General features: G+C 34.3%; 2 protein-coding genes across 3 annotated transcripts; one reads left to right on the top strand and one right to left on the bottom strand.

Annotated features, from left to right (window-relative positions):
- Positions 1-140: 140 nt before the first annotated feature.
- Positions 141-4,929, top strand: LOC125057408 (zinc finger protein 62-like). Of its 2 annotated transcripts, XM_047661086.1 has the most exons (7): positions 152-413; positions 491-818; positions 1,199-1,462; positions 2,060-2,261; positions 2,694-2,783; positions 3,913-4,059; positions 4,609-4,929. In XM_047661086.1, the coding sequence occupies exons 1-7, from the start codon at positions 288-290 to the stop codon at positions 4,751-4,753; spliced, it is 1,302 nt and encodes a 433-aa protein (XP_047517042.1). In that variant the 5' UTR covers positions 152-287; the 3' UTR covers positions 4,754-4,929. The 2 variants fall into 2 exon arrangements, with proteins under 2 accessions (XP_047517043.1, XP_047517042.1); XM_047661087.1 differs by lacking the exons at positions 2,060-2,261; positions 2,694-2,783; positions 3,913-4,059; positions 4,609-4,929 and having other exon boundaries at positions 141-413; positions 1,054-1,254.
- A 3-nt stretch (positions 4,930-4,932) lies between these two features.
- On the bottom strand, positions 4,933-16,176 carry LOC125057409 (coiled-coil domain-containing protein 40). The gene is made up of 19 exons (XM_047661089.1): positions 15,935-16,176; positions 15,607-15,722; positions 14,896-15,034; positions 14,335-14,421; positions 13,084-13,216; positions 12,373-12,530; positions 11,628-11,741; positions 11,143-11,273; positions 10,371-10,513; positions 9,927-10,027; positions 9,562-9,744; positions 9,121-9,366; positions 8,806-8,974; positions 8,362-8,570; positions 8,105-8,224; positions 7,777-7,872; positions 7,237-7,440; positions 6,836-6,994; positions 4,933-5,874 (listed from the first exon to the last, which is right to left on the bottom strand). The coding sequence occupies exons 1-19, from the start codon at positions 16,088-16,090 to the stop codon at positions 5,554-5,556; spliced, it is 2,985 nt and encodes a 994-aa protein (XP_047517045.1). The 5' UTR covers positions 16,091-16,176; the 3' UTR covers positions 4,933-5,553.
- Between the last annotated feature and the right edge of the window lie 57 nt (positions 16,177-16,233).

Below are 16,233 nucleotides of genomic sequence, written 5' to 3'. Positions count from 1 at the left end.
TCACAGATTATCATACATCATTCACACAGAGTACAAAACCTATGAATTTCGTAGGACTGAAATTATGCGCAGCAAAATGTTCCTGTCCTCACAGACTCAATTATCAATTTAATTTTCAGAGATCAGTCAGATAAAAAACATATTCTATTCGCTTCACTCTTCCCTAGTCTGCTAGTCTGTGTTTCAAATTTCAATACGTATAATATTTAACTTGGGAATATCAAAAACCATTAAAGTTCTGTTATAATTTAGTTATTTACTTTCTTGTTTCTAAAATTTTACGAGTCATGAACGTAATACCTTGCAGAACATGTCTGAGTAATAATGTTGAAAATGATATGACTGAATTACCAAATAGTATACACGAGGACAAAACATATTTTGAAATAATGTTATTTTGTTTAGATATTACGGTAAAGCACAGGAAATTTAGTTATATATGACTAAATTGTTTATCAAATCTTGGATACTAACTAACTTATTGTTGTAGGTCAATAGCGGCTCCAACATTAGTACAAAGTTGTGTGGCAAGTGTTTTATAAAAATTATCGAAATTTTCAAGTTTAAAAAGCAAGCTTTATTAAGTGAAGAATATTTAAAATCATTGGTAAAGAATGAAGTGTATGTAGATGATCATAGTAATAACACTTTTCAAACTAAAAATAAATGTGAAGTAGAAGCATATATTGAAGATGATTTTAAAATTAATGATGTAAAAGAAGAAGTTACCTCTAATGGATTTCAATCTGATGAAGAATTTCTAAGTGTCCTAAAGAATGTTAAATATGAATATGTTACTGAAGATTCAAAAGAGAATGGTAAAATTTTGTTATTTTAACATTTATAAAAACTGTATAAGTCCTTACACTTAAAAATTCAAAAGCAATAAGTAAAGTAAGCTGAATTATAAGCAACTTAAAGAATATTAAAAAATGCAATGGTTATAAAGTCATGTATTATTGAAATGACCAACTTATGTTCCCAAGGTTGGGCAGAGTAAGTCCAAAAAATTGCATCTAGTATCCATAACGGGCATTTGCTTTATATTTTCAGCTTTGGCTATGGATTTCTGATTCACAGCCACTACTGCTTGTGTGGCATGTAAAGTACAATATATAGAATAATATACTCCATTACAAACGCAAAATTACGCATTCTAGGATTAAACTAGGTATTTCAAAATTACATTTAATTACAGTTTCAACTAATACAGTAAAAAAACGTGCATGTAAGAAAAAGAAGACATTAAATAACCAAAAAGAGCAAAGTTTTCAATGTGTTGAATGTGGTAAAAAAGTTCGCAATATTAAGGAACACATGCTTTTACACTTGCCTAATGGTGCACCAAAGAAATTCAAATGCAAATTTTGTGATGCATCATTCCCAAGACCCAGTGCTCGTTATAGACATGTTAAATATAAACATCTTGGATATAAAGAACATTGTGACATTTGTAACAAAGGTATGTAGGTAGTACTTGTAGTTTTCACATCATTTTTAAATATACTTATCATTGTGAACAGAGCAGTGTTTGCCTATTGGCTTCAGCGTGCGACTCTCATACCTGAGGTCGTAGGTTTGATCCCCGGCTGTGCACCAATGGACTTTCTTTCTATGTGCGCATTTCACATTTGCTCGAACGGTGAAGGAAAACATCGTGAGGAAACCAACATGTCTTAGACCCAAAAAGTCGTCGGCGTGTGTCAGGCACTGGAGGCTGATCACCTACTTGCCTATTAGATTTAAAAATCATGATCACGAAACAGATTCAGAAATCTGAGGCCAAGACCTAAAGAGGTTGTTGCGCCACTGATTATTATTATTATTTTTTTCATTGCAGTGAACTTACATGAATTTCCATTCATATACATCAGTGGGAATCTGAAATTTTATTATATTTAAATTATTATCATACATTATTTACATCACATATTATGTTGTCTATCTGATAAAGATAGACAACATTAGCACCCACTTACTATGATAAAGTAGTATGTTACAGAAAAGTGAAAAAAAAAAACAATGATATTATATACTTCATTTTTTATTTATGTTTCAGATATAAATAGTCTCAAAGTACATAATATGTTAGTTCATGATATTAACAAGATGAAATATGAGTGTAAAATTTGCAACCAAAAGTTCATATCCCCATCTAGAGTCCAAGAGCATGTGGCTGCTGCCCATACAAAAGAAAGGCCGTATCCTTGTGATGTGTGTGGCAAGACCTTTAGAACTAAGCAAGTTATGATGTTCCACAAGTAAGTTTAAAGTCATTTAACAGCAATCATTTCTACATAGCATTGTTTAACAGGCAAGTCAGTCTTCAAAATAATTCAATCTGAAGTAACTTTAGAAGCAGAGTCACCACATATATGATAGCGAAGTAGACCTGAATTCTATATGCACAACGGACCTAATGAGCGTTTCTGTGGGAAACTGAGTCCCCATACAATACAGGCCTGAATTCTACATTAATAAACTCCAATTAATTATCTCTTATTTGGTTATCTCATGATCTGTCAAGTATTTTTGTCCTATTTGGAATTTCTGACAGCACTTGTAATAATTATTATAATAATTGAATACTAGAGCCTAACTTAGTTATTATATACGACCATTTTGCTTGTTTAACAATAACAAATAGTTTTTGTAATGCAGTAGCTAATCAGTTTATGCTTTTATAATTACAGACGTCAAGTGCACGATAAAGAGAGATCCCATCTATGTCAAATCTGCTCTAAGAGTTACTTTAAAAAAGACCACCTATTAATCCATATAAGGTAAATATATCCATTTTTATTATAACATTATCTGTTAAAATATATTTAGTCTTTGTGTTTCAATTCATTTGGAAAATCTGCAGCCATTGTATTGATACTACCATTTATAAAATAACTATCGAAAACTCGATTATTTTTATCAATTAAAAAATAAAAATCTTTTGCGTTATGAATGTAACGTAAACTTGTAGTTTTGAATCCTTATGAAATATATATTTAACTTTAAAATTTATTACCAACCCAAAATCTTCTACTTTTGAATATAAAGCATTCAATAATGAAACTTAAAGCATGTATATTATTAGGCACATAATATTATTTAGTCTTCGCCAGTGTTACACATCTAAATAAACCTTCGTTAACGAATATAAACAGAAATGCAAATCTCGTTAAATCTATTAAAATGTTTGTCTAACAGCCCTCGTTACTATACGTTCCTTTAAAAAACTTTTACTGTATATTTTATTTTTGCATCAATAATTGTTTTGCATGCATGCATTGCATTATTATTTTTTGGTCACGTTTGTTCACCGTATTTCACATTCTTAAAGTTTTTAATTTGTTTGGTTTAAGCTTTGAAATAAATAAAAGCTAATTTATTATATTATTTACATAATGGACAGTGGCGTAACTATACCATCTGGGGCCCGACCGGCCAAATTCTTTTGATGGGACCCTATCAGTAAAAATCGTCACGTTGTACTTAGTTTAATTTTAATAAACTTCGACGAGATTTTCAGCGTACAGCGTATATGTCCCACTAATGACAATAAGCCTCCTCTCTTAGGCGAGAATGGTTTGTAGTCCCTACGCTAGCCCAATGCGTATTGGAGACTTCACATTCATCTATAGAACATAATATCTCTTGGGCAGGGGCCCTCTTGGGTCGGGGGCCTGTGGTATTTTGCCAGCCCTGCCACCCTATTGTTACGCCACTGATAATGGAAGTTTCGAGTGGTTCGTCCAATGTGCATAGAGAAATAATATATATTCGTCCTTAGCGAGACTTTCACATTGAAATAATTTAACGCCATCTATTATAACATTATTTTCGCTTAAATGCTGACATAAGTGGCAACATTTTAATAGACAAATACCATAACAATGAATTATCTACATTTATCTTTAGGAGCCATACAAAGGAGAAGCCTTATGAGTGTACCGAATGCGGGAAACGCTACGCAACAAGTACTTCATTGAAAAATCATCGTATGTTACACAACGCGAGTAAGGAATTTGCTTGTAAGCTCTGTGAAATGTCCTTCGCTTTACAAAGGTATATATATTTTTGAAATTATACTTCTTTAAGAAAAATAATAGAATTTATGTTACACTTAATGTAAGAGAATAATAATAAATATTTATTTATTTAATTTTTCAAATGTAAACTGAATTTTATTGACTATAATGACTCCTTTTCCAGTCTTTGATTATTTAATTGTAATTAATTATTTGCATGCAATCAAAAACAATTTTTAATAATGCCAAAGAAGTATAACTTCTTACGCGCGTACATAAGTACACGCACCCTTTTTTAATATGCAAGATCGTATATATAAGAATTATTTTTTAACAACGGTTCGCTACTCATGTTTTCCACCGGAAGATACCGCACACTACCGAAACTCACGAGTGCGTTGGCTTTTAAAAATTAAACTTAAAAAAAATATAGAGGTTCTTGAGTAGTGTTACAATGTACTTTCGATTACTTTTATACTTTAGGGTAAAGTTTATAACTGGTTTATATATTAAAGTCAGTTTTGAGTAACTGATTAATATAGAGTATATTAATCAGTTACTCTATCTATATATCTTGTATTTACAGGTATTTGGACAGACACATGGTAGTGCATACTAAAGACAAGAAATACCCTTGCAGCTACTGTGGGGTGTGTTTCCTTCGGTCCGATCATCGAAACCGACATCAGAAAACTGCCCACGAGAGACCACACACGAATAGCATGGAATAACGGGAATCTATCATTTGGGTTTAAAATATTGTTACTTATAAATAATGCTTAGTTAACCAACTCTCAAACAGTAAAATGATTTTAGAATTGAGTTTAACAATTCAAGATAAGTGTTATGTGGGAATATGATTATGTGATAAATTGTTAAATCAAACAAATAAAATATTTTAATGCTATATTTGTATATTTCATTATATATAATACTTCAACGTCTCTATACGAAAAATTTAGTTGACACTAGTCCTACCATGAGTTCGACAAAGTTTTACCTCCTTATTCATAGTCTAATTGCACCGTTTTAACTTAAGTACACGTCTCTCTTTTCATCACATGATAAACACGATTCGATAGTAAGAGACCTAGCAGTACTTTAGTTAAAATATAATTAGTTTTTATTAATAAGAGAGTAAATCTATGAACAAAACGTGTGGATCAAAATTTTTTATGAAAATTATTAGTATTTGCCATACATTAATGACTTATTTTACTCTAGCGACAAGCCCCGGCTTCACGCAGGAAACTGTGACCCGTAAACCTTGAAAAATATACCTAAACCCTCATAAATTCACCGCAATCCGACTTTGCATATTCGAATACCACAAATAAGTCTTTAATTTGGGTTAATAAATACGTACGTACTTCCTAATAAATATATTTTTAAAATCGGTTCTGTAGACGCATATATTACCCCCTATAACCTCACAAACTTTATCTCTTTATAATATTAGTATAGATTAACGTTTAATTCTGTCAAACATAGTAGAGCTCCTTCTTGATAAATTAGACGCTCTTTGCCAAAACTAATCTTCTAGCCTCTCTGGTACTTCCTGGGGCCCTTCAACTTCTTCGCGAATACATACACATTCTTCTACCAACGTTGGCGTATCAGTCGGTGTATGTATGTCCAACGTATTAGCGATCACTTCAAGTCTGTCGCTCAAATAAGGGTACTCGTGCAGAAGTTTCTCAACTATATATTTCATTTTGTCGTTAAGGGTTTTAGCCTGGTTGTACTCGGTAACGACGATGGCTTTAGGTTTGCGTACGTGCACCGTTTGACGTTTGATGGCGGTGCCTAATTCTGAACCGAGGCGCTGGCTGCGTACTACACGTTCAAGAAGCTATAAGGTTGAAACCAAATTATTAACGGTATTACTAAATGGTGTTAAATATCGAATAACGTAGTCTTAAATAAGTGCAATAAAGTAAAAGAGCTATGGCGTAGAATTACTATACTATTACTACGATCGCAGTGTTACCAGTATTGTTTTTAGTTATTTGCATCTTAAATGTCAAGAAATTATTATGATGTAAATAGCATTGTCCACATTATGATGGAAATTAAACGCCACTTAGGCCCAAGACGCTGATGGAATTTTATCGAAATGTGAAGGTTAAGGCTGAATTTAGTGTCACGCCGACCGCACGCGCACCGTCGGCGCTGATGGTCGAGATATATGAACTTCTAGGAAGCGTTTTTGAATGACGCGTAGCTATCAGCGGCCACGGTGATCAGCGCCGATGGCTGCGCGGCCATACGCGTCGCTCGTCGGCGCCGCGTAGCTGTCAGCGCTGACGATCGCTAGAGCGCCTCTGCTTTCAGTGAGGGTTGTAGTGTCGAACGGACGTCGTCAGCGTGTACAGACATGGCAAATCACGAAGTGGATACAGGTCGAGTAAGGCGGTCGGTACGATACTAAAACGAACCACGCTGAGCGTCAGCGCTGACGAACTACGCGCTGATCTATGAGCGCTGACGGTGAGCGTGAGACTAAATTCAGCCTAAGACATAGACTTTACTTATTTTGGGTTCCTAATGTCAATGTGGAATTCAAACCTTCACATAAGTGCTCAATTGTTTCACAGACTTAAGTGTGACTCTTGTATCGGGAATGCACTTGCGAATTTCAGACTTTGTGTCAAAAGTTTACTCTATGATGGAAAGTTACAGGACAGTGTTTCAAAGTAGCTTAAATTTTTTTTAATGGAAATCGAGTCCAAGAGGAGGGGGGCGCTGGCGGTAAGATTGGACATAGGGAAAGCCAATTTTTTATGAGAAAAAAAAAATATTATTTAAGTTACCCATTGCTTCTGTTTCTCGGCTTCCTGCGTATGTCGCATAAGGGTAGCTACCCGCTCTTCTATCTGTGCGTTCAGTGCGCTTGTATCAGCCACCTCCCTTTCAAGGCGTACTTGCTCAGTCTCAAGGGTCTCGTAACGTTGCTTAGTTTCTGATAAATCCTATTGAATAGAAAAGAAACCTCAGTTTTTACAGATGACGTGCAAAGTTACTGGTTGACGTCTAAAAGAAATACTTTAGATTAGTCGATTTTGCTTTTTTATAATTAAAAAAAATACTACGTAAATTAAATCTTGTTTCAACAATTGGTTGAATATTTATGCAACAACAAGACTTTTGAAGTGTAGCTGAATAATCTTGTGATCAAGTATCATAGCCAGCTAAGAATTCGATAGAAGAATACCTTAGTTACTCTAGCAACATCAGCCTTAACGAGCCTCAACTTATGGTGATAGGTAGATTGTGAGGTCTGTGAGGAAGTTCCATGTGCCTTCTCGACTGCGGCAGCAGCTCGACTCTTCTCAATAACCGTCTCTCTTCGAGTCACGTAAAGGGCCAAGTCTTCCGCTAATTTCTCACCGGTTTTACGAAGTTGTTCACGACGAACCTTGACGAAAATAGATCATAGTAATGATAATGTAAGACGATAGATAAAAGCAGAAACCGCGCGTTTGATTGGGATTGGACAAACGGACATTAAATCATCCTCCTCTCAATTTAGAGTGACGCTTCGAGACGTCACTATTGATAGAACTATGGTTCTGGTCATCCCCTCAAATGTCACTTTTCTAGTATTTGCTTTTACTATATTTTGTTATTTATTTTAGATTAAAACAGTTAACAGATTGAATTGAATTTTGATTGAAAAATAAAATGCCTGGTTGAACAGTTGTGACTGGAAAATACAAATCAGCCATCACTTTTTTATTAGTTTAAAACCTACTTCCATTCTGTGAATCTCAGCCCTCATTTGCCCAATTTCGCCAGCAGCCGATTTTGCATTTTGAATGTTTCTCTTGAGATCAACTGCAAGAATACCCTAAAAATGAATTAAAATTAATATTCGTTCTGTTTTTGTTATAAATACTTGACCCTATTGTAATTGCAAGCTAAAACTATGAGTTATATTAATTCTTATTGTTTTCTGAAGTCTATGGTGTCAAATATTACCTTAACATCGTCGCAAGTTAAAATGAATGTTTCTTATATAGCAACACTAGTACAAAACCGTCTGTGTTCTATTAAAAAATATGCACATTTTAAGTTTTAACCTTTCTTTGCCAAATAAGAGCTTCACGTTGAACCCGATCGAGATCCTGTGTGAGATTAATTTTATCTTTTTCCATCGCTTCTATATCTTCTTCTAACTGTATTATCTCTGTTTCAGCATCCTAGAAAGTTTTAAAAGCTATTAAATGTTTTACAAGAAAACTTTTACGAGCGTGTTCGTCAGACGTCTTGCCCGACAACGCGTATAAAATACAAAAAAAATGTACGTACACAGTACGCGCAGAAGGTAGAACTTTACCTTAAGATTAGCAACGTACTCGTGTGTAACAGCGACATTAGCCTTGATTGCGTTCTGGTTACGTTCAGTGGAGTCTTTACGTGTTCGTTCCAATAATTCCAATCGGCCACGTAATTCGCGTAATGATCGTTCAACTCGCGCCTTTTCCTCGTCAACGTGGAGACACTCCGCTTGAATGCGCATTGTCTTTTGATCGCAAATTTGGATTTCTGTACACATGTAAAAAATAATTCATTGAGGTAAAGGTTTGGGTATAGTGTCATGTGTGATGTTGTACTAATGTCAAGTTATTCATCTACCTAATATTTAATTTAATTAGGTTTCCTGGTGGAATTCCGTCATTGCGAGAAGTTCGTGTGAAGTATACGCGTATTGTAGTCAAATTAATTGTTTACAATAGTGTAAAATAATTTCCGTCGATTCGATTTGTATTGAACTACTAACGCTTATTAATGAGATTAACATCAGCTATAATCTTGTGATGCTGCGCAGTAAGCTTCACTACATGTCCCTGGAGACGCAACCACTCATGCTGCATGTTTTCTGTGCGCTCGCGCAAAGATTTTATCTGTTGCTCCAACTCTTCAATACGGCGCTCTTGAGGTGATTTTAACTGAATGCAAAAAAAATATATTAAAAAAATCTATTATAACTATGTATCCAAATTTAATTACTAAATTGGTTGTACAATATAAATAATTGCAACAAATAATTAATGGAACCCGAGCAAATTTGTTTTTTGGTCAATGTTACACTTACATCAAAAACTTCTTTCAAAGCATTATATTTCTTAATGATAATATCCAGTTCTCTTTGCTTCCTTAAGATGATCAGTGCTTTTTGATCGTATTTCTCTTGCAGTCCCTCTATCTCCTTTTCTCTTTCTCTCACTTTAGCTTGTGTGTCATCTAGCACTATTTTGTTCTTTGCCTGTCTATTTCTGTGTAATTCGATGTCGAGCATCATCTTCGCATGCTGGTTTTCCATCGCCATTAATGCTATCTCCTAGAATTGTTTTTGTATATTATGAGAATGGATTTCTTTGAATAATTATTTTCTTTCAAAGGATTTTTTTGAATAATTATTTTCTTTATTTACTTAAAGTAAAAAAAATAATTTAGTTTACTTAACCTAATATTAAATCATCTTATTGAAGAAGCATTATTGTAATGTGCTCCTTCATATTTGTTTTAGTGTTACCTGTTTTCTAGAAATTTCTCTCATTTTCTTAATGCCATTAGCCATGGATTCTACTGCTTTGTCATTAAGGAGACATTCCTGTAGGTTCGTGAGGATCTCGTTCTCCAACTTTAATTTCTGCTCAACACGATGATCGTATTCCTTCTCGGTGCTTTTCAGTATGTTTCTCATTGTTTGATTTTCCTGAAACGGCGCTTTCATCATAACAAGTTTTCCTAATTTAAACTGAGATAAAAAATTATTATAAATATTTTTTTCATTGATCTAATCCTAATAATGACTACAAAGCTTATATAAAAGCAGAGCTGAAAAGTCTTCATGCGTCCAAGTCGTGTGGTTTACCTACTTGATGCATGCATACTTACAGATGTTAGAAGATCCTGATCCCGCTGTGTCATATCTATAGACTCCGTCAGTTCAGCAATTTGGGCTACTAAGTTCACCCTCTTTGATTCTTCAGTTTCATCTTAAAGAATTTTACTAAATAATTCTTACTATTCTCCAACGAAAAAAATGTCTTACCGATACGAATATGAAATTACCTTAGTGACGCATGAATTCATTAACTTCTAGTTTCTTTATTAAGTTTGGTTACATGGTTTATGAATGTTTGGTAATATGCATTTAATTACTATCAAATTAAATCATACGATAAGTGGGGCTGTACTTGCATAACAAATTGTTCTTTAAATTTAATCCTACATAAAAACTAATCATGTTTTCACTATTCTTACTGTAGCACTGAGATGTCTTTTCATCAGTCATCAAAAATAGATTGATTTAATATTTAAAGTATAATTTATACGTACACAATTTGTTTGCATTTGTAAGATCGTATTCTAGTTTATCCTTGTTCATTGCGATCTCCTTTCCTTTATTCATTTCTTCCATTGTAACTTTTTTAGTAATTTCTAAATTATTAAGCAAAGTGCGATAATTTTCTTGAAGAACTCTGTAACGTAAAGATAAGTTTTTGTCTTTGTTTCGAACGTTGAGATATCAAATTTATGTTAGCATAAGTACTAGTCCTGCGCACTCCTAATAATTATCGTGTATAATGTGGCAATTGAAAAAGCAATTGATACGAACAATTCTTTATGAAATTAAACTTAGGAATCTCCTGCGCTTACGGGATACAAATGTATACCTTAAGAGCAGCTCCAAAAAAAAACGCAATAATGTAAACTTGTTTATTGTATATGTCATAATTTAAAATAACAGTTGTCCTATATATCAACGTCTGGCCGAAATCGGACGGTAGGTCAAGCAGTGGTTAACCCCATAAAATGTATAAAATAATTTTACACATATTATCAAAAGCATTCAAAGAAGTAAATGTGGTTTATGCACCCTGTGTTTCATTTCTCTATATTATTACACCCGACCGTGTTAATAATTAAATGTACCAAGCAATGTTGACAAGTATCCCAATTCCAAATTGGTAAAATTCTATTTTTTTTGTTGTTTTGTTTTGTACCTTCGTGTTAGCACATTCCGACACAAATTTATGGTGGTCTGATCCTCTCACAGACAGTAACACGTCACTAATCACGAAAACGGCGGGTAAACACTAAAAAAAACCTGTAGTCATCTCGTACGGAATCGTAGACTCGGTCTCTCTGCTGAATGTTCATGAGCACAGAATTCCACAAGCTGACTAGACGTTTCTTATCCAACTCTAGATCCTCGAGTTCTGCTGCATATGCTGTTACCTTAGAACATTTGTAATTAGAATTATTAATTAGTCAACTTCTGAAAGACATCGCAAGAGAGTAAACGTATTAGAAAACGGCTCTATTGTAGCTGCTTTATTAAAAGTCTAGTAGAACATGGAGAAGATACTAAGTGCATTGGTTTGTTTATTATTTTGCAACTACATCCTCATTATAATAAAAAATTGGCCACGCGAAATAAGTTGTATAAATACTTGGCTAGGCGTTAGTGTATTGATTATCTTGTTTCAGATTAAACATCAATATTTTAACTTTATCCAGTTCTCAAAACAAATTATTACAGGTAGTTATTTTAGTGATGCGAAGTATTTACAATATTTTGTTGTTTATTACCTTATCGTTGACATTCTCCATCTCTATATTTTTAATTTCCATTTGTTTTTGGAACATTTCCAGTTTTGACTCCAACTTCCACACTTCATTGCTTAGCCCGTATATTATCATGTCCTGGTTTTGAATAAAAACTACAAATTAGCATATTGTGTTTTCTATTAACGTGTACGACGTAATAAAATATAAATAAATAACAAAAAAATACTTATTTGTGTAACATAGCTTTGTATGTAACTCTAAGATGACTTAATAATAGTGTTCATAAAGATAAAGTCCCTATAACGAACCAAGTCCTCAGTCAATACTTAGCTAGCTGACTCCCGTATGTTTGAATCTAAGGGTAAGGGGGCGTCCATAAATTTCGTGAGGTGTTTAAGGGGGGGAGGGGGTCAAGTCAAATCTCATTTAATCATACGTTGGAGATATTTGCCGAAACCCCCCCTGCCTCGGGGCAGGCCTGCAACCCGCCCCTGTTTCGGCAAATATCACGCAATTTTTTTTCTGCTTGAAAAAAAAATTAGGAAAACGGTTGACCCTAATGGCCATCTCTGCAACTTCCCGCTAACTTCATACCTAAACGCTCAACATTTCTCTTATTTTGTTTTTGAGAAAACAGAAAATTTAAATTTTAATATATAATAAATTTATGGACGCCCCCCAAGATTGATGCCAGTACCCATTAAAGTTACTATCAGCATCCAGAAAGAGTCCAGCTCCAGATTAAAAAAAAACAGCTACTTCATACCAGTTGTCGTTTTTCATCAGCGAGGGCCCGTTTCTCAGCTCGCATCTTGTCTGACATTCGTTGACTGACGGTCAAATCAGACTCCGTCTCTTCGCGCCATGATTCCAACTGTTTGCATAGACTTGTCAGTGCTTCTAATTCCTCTGTGGCTTCCCTCTCTGTATAATAAATCTTATTTTAAATGTATGATCAGGTAATTGGTAAATAGCTATTATGATTAATGTGGGTTTATAATGTGTTTATAAGGAGTTTGTCAGCAAAGTTTTAACTTGAATAAATTGCTACACCTTTACGAAATATGCTTCAATGACTATTTCATAATATATTATATAAATCAAGTTCATATTCCTGAACTACTTATGTTGTTACATTTTTTTAAAACTTTAAATAAAAATTAGTAAATACGTCTTGAGTAGAGGCTTCAAGCGAGAAAGGACCCCAGATCGGGATTTGTACACGTTGCATTTTAATTAAAGGTTCTAATAATTTACTAGTGCTTATTACATCTTAAAAAATACTTAATTTTTGTTTTAGAGCGTAAAAATATTTATGTATTTAAAAAATAAAGGAGTATTCTGTTTAGAGAACAAATTTTAATTAAAACTATATTGATACTTCGTTTTAACATTTTTTTCATTAGTCAACGACTTATAATTTTTAGCTGTATTTATTATAAGAATATAATGATTATTGTTTTATAAATAATCCAACCTGTCACAATATGCTGGTCAAGCTTCTCTTTGGCTTTCCGATATTGATCGTTGGCCTCACGTGATTTCTGCTCTGCTGCCCGTCTGTCAGCTGCACTCTGGGCTAGAGTACTCTCATACTCTTCTATTAAGACCTAATTATCAAAAAAATAACTTGAAAAAAAATCTATGACTCGCAACGTAGTTCTTCGTAAAAAGTTGTGAGATCCATGTAATACCAAGACGGTCAATTTATTCTGTCCATACTTATTTGTGGAACAGAGTTTTGAATGTCACCGTAAGGTGACTTAATAATAGTGTTCATAAAGATAAAGTCCCTATAACGAACCAAGCCCTCAGGGTTAATACTTAGCTAGCTATGACTCCCGTATATTTGTATCTAAGGGTAAGTATTCATTGATTGATGCCAGTACTCATTATAGTTACTATCAGCATCCAGGAAGAGTCCAGATTAAAAAACTGCTATTTCATACCAGTTGTCGTAAACACTTGTGAGATTCAATACCAAGTCAGTCAATTTATTCAGTTCATACTTAAGGGACCTTTTGTAATAGGTTATCATGTAATAGCTAGCCTAACAACATCTTATAGTTACCACATAATACTACAAAATCTTCTTTTGTAAAAAATTCAGCCTTATAATTTTATCCCCAACTAAGCTATACGGGGTCGAAAATGGCCTGAACTGCTTCGAGAAAAGGATAGTACGGCCTTGTCTCTTTTGCTCGACTTGGCGGGCGACGTGCCCCCAGAAACTTAATTACTTACAGCCATTTTTAAGTACTAGAACCAATTTATTTGCACCAATAGGTAGATATAGCATCAGTGGCGTAACTATATCATCTGGGGCCCGTGGCAAATTCTTTTGATGGGGCCCTATCAGTACGTCACGCTCTACTCAGTTTAATTTTAATATCGAAACTTCGAGATTTTCAGCGTACTCAATTACACGTTGTATATGTCCCACTAATGGCCATAGGCCTCCTCGCTTAGGCTGAATGGTCTGTAGGATTCCCAGGATAGCCCAATGCGATTTGGAGACATCACATTCATCCATAGAACATAATATCTCTTGGGCAGGGGCCCTATTGGGTCGGGGGCCCGTGGCATTTTGCCAGCCCTGCCACCCTATTGTTACGCCACTGTATAGCATGTATTATTTTGCTACTATTAATTCTTGGATTAATTACGTTAGTAAAAAGTTCTTATAGTTAATATTACGTGTAGTAAAATTTCAGAAAGTAAACTATACCCGTTGAGCATTAGTATCGTGATCACTTCGGTAAATAGCCTCCAAATCTTTTTCATACGCCACTTTGCTAAGCCTTAATTCTTCTCGCTGAAATTATCAAACAAATTATTATAATTTTTAAAGAAATGTGAAAGAATGTGGATTTATCAGTATGAATGTATGTATTGTGGACTCAGTTTTCGCACTTGGACCATTTGGTCAGTGCGTTAAGTCCTAATTAATTAAACCAGCCTAGCCCCTTCCAGAAGGTCACAAGTTTCCTGGCAACATCGCAGGCTTCACGGAGCGACCTAACAGCTACGAGGATTTCTGTTCGTTTGGATTTATCAGTACATACATACAGTTTGACGAATATCAGTGTGATGAGCCACCTAGTCGTTTTTAGTTTTTTCTCTATAAAAGTTCATGCTTACATATCGAGACTGATACCAGCTAATATTAAACGAGTATCACACACGGGTATTAAACGTCCTTCTTCCTTTTTTCATCTCTATATTTATTCTTAAATATTTTCTAAATAGATGTTATATTATTATAGATTATTTGGGAAAACAATTGTACCAAATTAAGAATTTCGTCTTGCGCAATTGCATTCTCCTTCTCCAAGAACTGCTTTAAAGTTTGTTGGAAGCGTTGCATCAAGGGATGAGAAGCCTCTAGCACGGCAGGCATCGCTCCTATATCGCGTTTACTACGCCACCTAAAGAAGCCAGATAAATTAACACATATAATACTTTTCACCAACGTGCCATAGAGGCTATAGATAACTGTTGCGATAATAATTGATTATTGCTACCACTCTCTTAAAGGAAAGGAATACTCCGTTTTATTATTCTTTTTATAACAACTTCTGTTTAAATTTGTCGTAAATTTAAATTATAATTTTTTTATATTTTTGGAAATTAAGCATCGACTCCATTATAAACAGTGTGGCTATGGAGCTACATAATCAGTGTGTTTTTTGTAAAAAAAAAAACATTGATAAGAATATTCTGTAAAGATACGAATTCTGTAAGAAGTGTAACTACGTAATGTGGAAATGAAAATAGGAAACATTCACTCTCGCTCTGTCTCTTTTTATTCCCCCTCCCCAGAAGCGTTAAACGTTTAAAGAAACCTTGTTGGAAGTCGCATTAGAAGTTTCAATTCAATTAGTATTATCAAATAAATAAACGCCCATAAGACTCCCTCTGTTATCTTCTGTGTCTCGATGCAGCATACCGAATAGAGATATATTCTAGGTTTACATCATGTAGACGTATACAAACTCACTCGTCAAAGACCTCTCTACCAGCTTTTGCGCAGCGGCATTTGTCAAGTGGACAACTACAGCACGCGCATATTCCGTCCTCGGGTGGAGGCTCATAACATTCGCAAGCTTCATGATCCTATAAAATAATTAATTAAAAAAACTACAAATAAAGTTACTATTAAAAGTATTCCAGAACGCTAAAACATATCTTATTCTACAAATTTATAATATTGAATGTTTTTTACTCCTTTGGGCCGCTTAAGTATCTTTGATTTTCTTAATTTATGATTACGTCAACCGCAAGCCCCTTTAGTGTTATAACTTATTAATAAGAAATTATCAAGTTACCTGCGGGAATATAAGTTCCTCGTTGCGATAGTATACGCAATTCTCATGATGCTTGACAAGGTCATGTTCATCTCTCGGACACACACACTCAGGCAGTGATGGCCGACTCTCTTTGGGACTCTCCGTGCATGGGCACGCTCTTTGATCTTCTGACATTACTAACTTATTTGTATAGTAATATGTTTACTAAAGTTATATAGGAACTGTGTGTAGACATCGTACAAAATCAAAAATTGATTGCAATTGTTTAGTTGCTAAGCAACTGCAGAGGATACACGTAACCATGTCAACTTGCACTA

Source organism: Pieris napi, chromosome 16 (assembly GCF_905475465.1).
Source record: "Pieris napi chromosome 16, ilPieNapi1.2, whole genome shotgun sequence".
Classification (NCBI taxonomy): domain Eukaryota; kingdom Metazoa; phylum Arthropoda; class Insecta; order Lepidoptera; family Pieridae; genus Pieris; species Pieris napi.
The sequence above is the reverse complement of the archived record's forward strand: the minus strand, read 5'-3'. Positions and strand labels throughout refer to the sequence as shown.

Excerpts from the sequence above, each read along its gene's own strand:
- LOC125057408 (XM_047661086.1), top strand. The coding sequence starts at position 288 with ATGAACGTAATACCTTGCAGAACATGTCTGAGTAATAATGTTGAAAAT. Across the intron at positions 1,463-2,059 it reads TTGTGACATTTGTAACAAAG|ATATAAATAGTCTCAAAGTA; the intron begins GTATGTAGGTAG and ends TTTATGTTTCAG. Across the intron at positions 2,262-2,693 it reads CAAGTTATGATGTTCCACAA|ACGTCAAGTGCACGATAAAG; the intron begins GTAAGTTTAAAG and ends TTATAATTACAG.
- LOC125057409 (XM_047661089.1), bottom strand. The coding sequence starts at position 16,090 with ATGTCAGAAGATCAAAGAGCGTGCCCATGCACGGAGAGTCCCAAAGAG. Across the intron at positions 15,723-15,934 it reads AGGAACTTATATTCCCGCAG|GATCATGAAGCTTGCGAATG; the intron begins GTAACTTGATAA and ends ATTATTTTATAG. Across the intron at positions 10,514-11,142 it reads TCCGTACGAGATGACTACAG|AGTTCTTCAAGAAAATTATC; the intron begins GTTTTTTTTAGT and ends TTTACGTTACAG.